Source organism: Pongo pygmaeus, chromosome 5 (assembly GCF_028885625.2).
Source record: "Pongo pygmaeus isolate AG05252 chromosome 5, NHGRI_mPonPyg2-v2.0_pri, whole genome shotgun sequence".
Taxonomy (NCBI): Eukaryota; Metazoa; Chordata; class Mammalia; order Primates; family Hominidae; genus Pongo; species Pongo pygmaeus.
In genome coordinates, this window is record NC_072378.2 from 31,121,823 (window position 1) to 31,129,494 (window position 7,672).

At 54.1% G+C, this 7,672-nt stretch overlaps 1 protein-coding gene across 1 annotated transcript; it reads right to left on the reverse strand.

Annotated features, from left to right (window-relative positions):
• Positions 1-1,207: 1,207 nt before the first annotated feature.
• CDSN (corneodesmosin) lies at positions 1,208-6,655 on the reverse strand. Its single transcript, XM_054493068.2, has 2 exons — positions 6,531-6,655; positions 1,208-3,741 (listed from the first exon to the last, which is right to left on the reverse strand). The coding sequence occupies exons 1-2, from the start codon at positions 6,613-6,615 to the stop codon at positions 2,258-2,260; spliced, it is 1,569 nt and encodes a 522-aa protein (XP_054349043.1). The 5' UTR covers positions 6,616-6,655; the 3' UTR covers positions 1,208-2,257.
• Between the last annotated feature and the right edge of the window lie 1,017 nt (positions 6,656-7,672).

The following is a 7,672-nucleotide window of genomic DNA, read 5'->3' on the forward strand; positions in this document are numbered from 1 at the left end:
TGTTTGTTGGCTTTTAAATAAGTTTGCAATTTTTATTATAAAAATGCAATGCCTTTGTTCTCTCCATGGCTTCCCGGAGGCCCCAGGAGTAGGCTTCCCTGGCTGCCCGAGGTCTAAACACGAGCTGTTAGCTGATTCTACTGCTGTGTCCTCCTCCCCAGCCCTGCTGGCTTACCCACTGGAGGAGTGAAGAGCTCCTCTCCAGAACTGGCAGTGGATGGAGCCCAGAGGCCTTTTTGGATGACAGGCATGAGTTTTACACAAGCTTTTAATTTGGAGCACAGCAGGAGACTCGAGGAATCACCACATCAGAGGGCCTTCCCTCCCTTCAATTCCCATCCATGAAGCATCTGAGGACCTGGATTCCTGCCATTGGCTGCAGATCAGGGGCCAGATGCTGGACCAAGGGTGATTCAATCCCTTTCTGGTCAATGTAAAACATTTCTGCTGATTCTAGACCTGGAGTTTCAACAGTTCTAAATTCAGGACTAGACAGCACCAACCTGACAGGAGCGAATGGGTTAAGTGCTACGGTAGGGGTGAATTCCTTTGCAGCCAAGCAGAGGCTCTGAGAGGTGGCCTGGGGTGGGGGGTGGGGCTCCTACAGGGACAAGCACAATCCACTCTGCCCTCCTTGGGATGCAGGAACTTTGTCCGCCTCAGCCTCTCCCTGCCTGTCTCAGGACTTAAGTCACATGGACCCCACCACACACTCCACTTTATCTTTCTTCTCCAATGGAGGCAACTCCTCTTTCCCACTGGGGCGCTCTGCCCTCTCAGCCCTCACCTGAGAGCCATGTTGCTCACACTCTCACTCTGGAGCCCAGCAGAGCAGGGAGTGTGAAGATGGAGAGACCACTGGCAGCTCTGTTCTGCCACGGGCCGGGCCGGGCCTCTTGATCTAGGCCAGTGAGTCACCCTGCTTGGCTGCACTCCCTGCCCCACTCCCATCCTCTCAGTCCTTTACTCTCTCCACCCCCAGCTCCAGGAACAACTCCCACCTGGCCTCCTACTCAGCTGACAGGAATCTGGTTGGAGTTGTTGTGTCCCAGCCTTCCCAAGCTTCCAGGTGTCCCAGAAACCCAGGAAATCGAGACTCATGACTCCCAGAGAGGATGGCGTCTAGAAGGTGAGGCATGCTAATGGTGGAAGAAAAGGAGTTTGGGTGGGGTGGGGAGGGGAGGGAGAGGAAACACTGAGGGCCCTAAATAAGGGGAAGGGGGACCCCATGGTGAATGAGGAATGGGAAGAGAATGGATTTCCTGGAGCAATGAGAGAGGAGGGAAATGGAAGAAGGATCTGGGAGGCCAGGCAATCTCTGCTTTCAGTTCAACTAATATTTATTGTCTTCCTCCTCTGTGGGAGGAGCTGGAAGGTAGAAGAGAAATACGGCCTGTTTTTGAAGGAAAATGAGGGACACAGAGACCTCTAGAGGCATAGGAGGAACACCACCCAGACTCTCAGAGGAGACCCAGGACTCCAAGAAGGCAAAAAGTCTGCACCTAGTCCCCACAGTTTACTGAGCCATCTGTCCAGGATCCAGAGACAGCAGGGAGCCTGCTCCAACCTCTGAGGGTGCCCCAGTGTCTCCCTCACCCAGGGAATCGTCTGAGCACTGAGGGAAGTGGCCGCAGGAAGGGGCTGAGATAAGGGCCTTGAGAGGCAGTGGGAGTGTTGGGGACGGTGATCTAGGAGGGCGTGGTGAGCTCTGTAACGGAGGGTGGGGTGGAATTGGGAGCGAGAGCCCAGTGGCATACTGGGTGGGTTGACTGGATGTCGAAGAGAGGTCAGTGAAAAGTGGCCACTGTTTCCAGATGATGGTTTGACTTTGCTTTATTTGGTAAAGTGGAAGAGGAAGGTATAACTTCTCCAGGCGTCAGAGGTGCTCTGAGAGCATTTCAGGGGTTTCCCAGTTGAGAAGCTGATGGGGGTGTTACTGAATGGGCCATTTCAAAGACACAGTGGAGGGAATTGTAAGGGGTAGTGATCTGGCTGAGGGGCACTGCAGTGGAATGGGAATTTAAACAGTAAGAGAGAATCAAGAGAGGAGCTTTGAATCTACCATTTTGGGAAGAGGAAGGAGGAAAGGGTGATAAAAGAGAGTCTGCAACCTTGGGGTAGTGCAGAAAGCAGAACCACTCTTTTGGGAAGGAGGGAAACTGAGCTAACCCTATGCCTGGGCACTGGACTTCTCCCATATGGGATGTAGTATATGTGCTTGTTTGTGCCCAAGGCATGCACACACACAAAAGTTGACTTATGGACTGTCGAGTAACTCTCCTTGGGGTAGGAAAACTTCAGGGTCAGCTAGCTGGGGCCCCAGAGGCTTCACTTGGGCTAGGATATCCCGGATAGAGCGGCAGGGGATCTTTCCAGCACTGCTGGAGCCACAGGGCTTGGCACCAGCGGCGGGATCAGGATGGGGAGAGCCATCAGGGCCCCCAGTCAGTGTCAAGGAGGAGACAGACATGCAAGGGTGACCAGAAGAGCTGGACTTGCTGCCACAAGGCTGAAGGATGATTTTGCCACTGGATTGGGAACTGGAGCTGCTGCTGAAGGAGCCGGTGCCTGGTGGGGAGCAGGGGCTCTGGGAAGAACTGCCGCAGGGATGGTAGGGTGAACCGGAGCTGCTGGAAATGCTAGAACTGCTGGGGACTCGAGAACTGGAGGGAGAGCAGGGTCCCTTGGAGCCTGTGGAGCCGCCTCCACAGAGCCGGACCCCACCAGTCCCCACTGGCTGGAACGCAATGGCCGAGGAAGCTCCCGACTGGCTGGGGATGATGGGGTTGCTGGAGAAGTATTTGCCCTCAGAGATGGGGGGCCCAGCTGCAAAGGAAGGGACCCCTGGAGAGCCTTTCACAGGGTTCTCTTTGGTGAAGTAGCCCACAGGGTAGATTTTACCCTTACTGTAGGTCATGCCTGGAACCAGATAACTGTCAGAGGAGCCACCCACCACCTCGTAGCCACCATAGGATTTGTCTACAGAGGTGATTGGGGGACAGGGCTTGCCTGGAAGGCCACCATTGCTACAGGGGGGACCTTGAACCACTCCAGGGGCACCAGAACCGTGCTGCTCCACCACCACCACCACAGGCCTCTGACCCCCTGACACAGAGTGGGAGCTGGGGATGTAGGGGCCGGAGTGCGAGACGATGGGCCCTCCACTGCAGGGAGAGTCGGGGATGTCCGAACTACAGGGACGCTGGTTGGAGCTGACGCTTTGGCCACTGCTGGACACCCCAAAGGTCTGGGAAGAGGAAGAGCTTTGTCCAGGCTGGGGAGGGTTTAGTATTCCACGGTAAGAGTTGTCATTGGTTGGCAGAGCAGAGCCATTCCCTACTTTGAAGCTGCTGCTGCTGAACTGAAAGCTGCTGCTGCTGCTCGAATGAGAGCCGCTGCTTCCCGAGTGAGAGACGCTGCTGCCCACCTGGGAGGAACCGGATGCACCTTGTAGACTAGAGCCAGATCCTGAGGAGTAGCTGACCTGGGAATACCCCGTTCCTGGTTTAAAAGATCCTGCAGAACCACCCTGGGCAATGCTGGATCCACTGGAGCTGCCACTGGAGCCACCACCAGAGCTTCTGGCACTGGAAATGGAGCTGCCAGAACTGCTGGAGCCACTGTAGCTACTGAAGCCGCTGGAGTCACCCTTCCCAGTGAGGCAGGGGTCGTTAGGGGAGGTGATACGTGTGGGGTCCTTACAGGGGTCTGAGAAGGTGCCAATGCTCTTAGCCAAGGTCCCTGTGGAGGAAAGCAGTGGTTAGTAAGGGCCAAGGAGGCTTGGCTTCCTCCCTCACCTTTCTGCCTTATCTCAGTCATTGGCCTCTCGGGTTTAGGGAGAGTTTAGGGATGAAGAAAGGAGGAAGAACTGGCTATTGTCTCTAAAGGATATTGAGGTGGCCGAATAAAGGCAGTTTCATTGTTTGGGAAGGGTAGGCAAACACCAACCAGAAAAATAGAAAATTAGGTGCCAAAGTGAGGGGCCTCAAAGGAATACATTGAATATGAGAAGGGGCTGGACACAGTGGCTCACGCCGGTAATCCCAGCACTTTGGGAGGCCGAGGTGGGAGGATTGCATGAGCCCCAGAGTTCAAGACCAGCCTGGGCAACATAGACCCCGTCTGTATTTTGTTTTTTAATTAAAAAAATTTTAAAAAAGAAGAGGGAATGGAGAAGTGGCAGGAACAAGTAGGCCTAAAAGAAAGGACCCTGAAGAGACAGAGAATTGGGGAAACTGAGGCTCTGAGAAGTCCAGGCATAAATTCTTAGGGGAAAAATCCTGGGCCAGACAGTAGGACCAAAGGGAAGGAGAAGACAAAAGGCAAAACAATGGAGGGCTGAGAAGCAGAGAAAAATATAGAAGGAGACACTGGAAAAAGATAAAGCTGGGGGCAGAGGGCCTGAAATAAAGGAAAGGGCACTCGAGGACTAAGATTTGGTCACCAGCTTCTTCGTGAGAGCCCAGGCTGGGGTCAGGAATGGAAACCCTATTTCCCATCTCAGCACTGGCCATGCCAGTAAAGCTGGGTGGGGGCCAGGATGTGGGGTCACTACCTGTTGCTTCAGAACCTGCTGGTACCAGTGTGTCAGGACACCGCACCCTGAGCCAGTCCTGCTCTCGTTGGCCCAGCCCAGGGAACCAGGATGAAACCCCACGAGCCTCCGAGGCTCCTGGCCACAATCAACTTCCCTCTCTGAGCACACCTGCCTCCATCCAGCCCCTCATCTGACTTCTGCTGCCTTGACTTCCCTCAGGGATGTGGAGCCACATCTTTCCTTATCTTTCCTTTCCTTTGCTCAAAACCCCAGGCCCAACTTACCCCATGGTTCTTCCATGACTCTTTCACCTGCATTCCTTCTGCCTTCCCTAGCCCCTCCAGGTCCCATGTCTCACAAACGGAGCCACATAGTAGCAAGTTACTGAACCTCACTGAGCTTTAGTTTATACATTCAGAGGGGCCAAATTTGCCCTGCCTTCCCACAGCATTACTATGAAGAAAACTAAATGAGATCATCCACCTGGAAGTTTTTTCTTCTTTTTTTTTTTTTCTTTTGTAAGATGGAGTTTCTCTCTTGTTGCCCAGGCTAGAGTGCGATAACACGGTCTCAGCTCACTGTAACCTCTGCCTCCTCGGTGCAAGAGATTCTCCTGCCTCAGCCTCCCAAGTAGCTGGGACCACAGGTGCCCGCCACCACACCCAGCTAATTTTTTGTATTTTTAGTAGAGAGGGGTTTCACCATCTTGGCCAGGCTGGTCTTGAACTCCTGACCTCAGGTGATTCGCCTGCCTTGGCCTCCTGAAGTGTTGGGATTACAGACGCAAGCCATCATGTCCGGCCAGAAGATGTTTTAGAAAGTGTAAAGCATTACATATTATGATTTATTACTGCCACTCATCCTGATCCCTCCACCAACAACCAGACTACCATCCTCTGTGATGTCCCTGTTCTCTCCTCAGAAAGAAATTATCTGCATGCACCTCCATGCCAAACCCCAGCTGTGCCAATTCCCTTCAGTCCTCTGCATGAATCCACCATGCATCGCCTCTCTCTTTCTCTATTCCCTCAGACACCAACCACCTACTAGATCATGGGAAGGTTGCAGAAATTCCTCAAGGGCTATAAGTACCTGGTGGTTAACAACACAGGTCCAGGGGTCGCCTGGCCTGGGGTTGAAATCTTGGCTTTGCTGCCTTCTAATGCATGATCTTGAGCTAGTTTCCTAAACTCTCCAAGCCTCAGTGTCCTCATCTGTAGAGTGGAAATAACAAATCTCCTTTCATACCATTCTTGTAATGATCAAAAGTGCTAATATAGGTTGGGTGTGGTGGCCCATGCCTGTAATCCCAGCACCTTGGGAGGCCGAGGCGAGCGGATCACTTGAGTCAGGAGTTCGAGACCAGCTTGACCAACATGGTAAAACCCTGTTTCTACTAAAAATACAAAAAAAAATTAGCCAGGTGTGGTGATGGGCACCTGTAGTCCTAGCTACTCTAGAGGCTGAGGCATGAGAGTCGCTTGAACCTGAGAGGTGGAAGTTTCAGTGAGCCGAGATTATGCCACTGCACTCCAGCCTGGGAGACAGAGTGGGACTCCGTCTCACAAAAAAAAAAAAAAAAAGTTCTAATATATAATCCAAATGTGATTAAAACAGAGTCTAGCATATAAAAAGGCTCTAAAAATGATATTATTACTATTAAATGTCCAATCATTATCTTGTAGTGCTCCCATAATAAAAATCACCACCACCACCATTTATATAAACCTCTAGAATTTCCAAAGCACGTGTCACATACATTATTTAATTTGAGACGCACAGACTAGAGGTAGGTGTCATTAACCCCACTTCAGAGTTTCAGAAACTGGGGCTCAGGAAGTTTAAGAAACTTACCTGAGGCAACCATGCAGTGAGGAGCAACCCCCAGACTCTAAAGGCAGATTCCAGAGCCCCTGCCCATCCCCTTCGCTGGGTCCTCTCCCGGACTCTCCCTTCTGCCTCCCTCCTGTTCCCAGGGCCCCCAGCCTCCTACCTGGCAGGAGGAGACCAGCCAGCAGCAGTGCCATCATCCTGTGCCCGCCCACACGCCCCATCCAGGGTGCCCAAGACGAGCCCATCTCGGACTGCACGGCCTCCTGACTGACGGCAGCTCGAGGACACCTGGGTCCTTTATGCCAGAGCTGGACATTCCCTGGGCAGGAGTCACTGTGGGGAGGGCAGGAGAGATGGAGGGGGTGGGTGCCCCGGGGGAAGTTGGCGTGGCCGGGAGGAGCGTGGTAATCAGCCCGGTGCATCTGCCTACTCAGCAGCAGCAGTGGCTGCAGTGTGGGGTACCCATGGCCACGGGCCCCTAACGATCCTGCCACCTGACAGGCCTGGCCCCGGCTCCTCATTGCCTAACCCGGAACCAGGCGCTCTGCCCCACGGCCACCCACTCTGGGGCGGCCACTCTTGCCACAGGACCCAGCCGCCTGGCTGTTAACTCTCCTGCCTACCCTGGCTTGGCCTGTCTCCCCATCTGCCCTCCACTCGCAGACGTGGGCGTTTCAGCTTTTTCTTCCGCTCTTGGGTGCCTGCTCCAGCCCCACCTGCCCAACCCCAATGAGGTCCCATTCACAGCCCCCGATCTGCTCCTTCCTTAGGACCCCATCACTCCACCTCCACTTTCCTCCTTCAAATATGAGTTCTGCCCCCATCCCCCAGGCTCCCCCTCCCACCACTCCCCAAGTACCAGGCCAGCCACATACCTATTACGTGTTCCATCACCTGGGGAACCTTCTCCTTCTCAGAAATGGGGCACCACATTCCCAAAACCAACTCCCTGACCTGTCACTTCTGGGGGCCTCTGGGGATGGCATGGTGGTGGGGGTGGGGGGGTGCTGGGAGCCAGGGCTCAGCCAGGGGAGGGGCCTGGGCTGATGACCTCTGTCATAGCTGGGCCTTGGTTACTCACAGGCCACTCACAGCCCCTCCCCATGGCTGGTAACCCAGACCTCAAGAGTGAGCAAGAGGCTAAGAAGGCTAATTGGGAAGGTGGTGGCCCCATAGCCCATCTGCTGGCCCTGGGCTGGATGAGCGAGCAGGAAACAGCAGCCAGCTCTGGGCAGGTTGAGGAGGGCCAGGCAGGCTCCCGGGTCCTCAAAGGATGAAAGGAGGCCAGGAGAACCGGAGCCC

Excerpts from the sequence above, each read along its gene's own strand:
- CDSN (XM_054493068.2), bottom strand. The coding sequence starts at position 6,615 with ATGGGCTCGTCTTGGGCACCCTGGATGGGGCGTGTGGGCGGGCACAGG. Across the intron at positions 3,742-6,530 it reads GGCTGGTCTCCTCCTGCCAG|GGACCTTGGCTAAGAGCATT; the intron begins GTAGGAGGCTGG and ends TTTCCTCCACAG.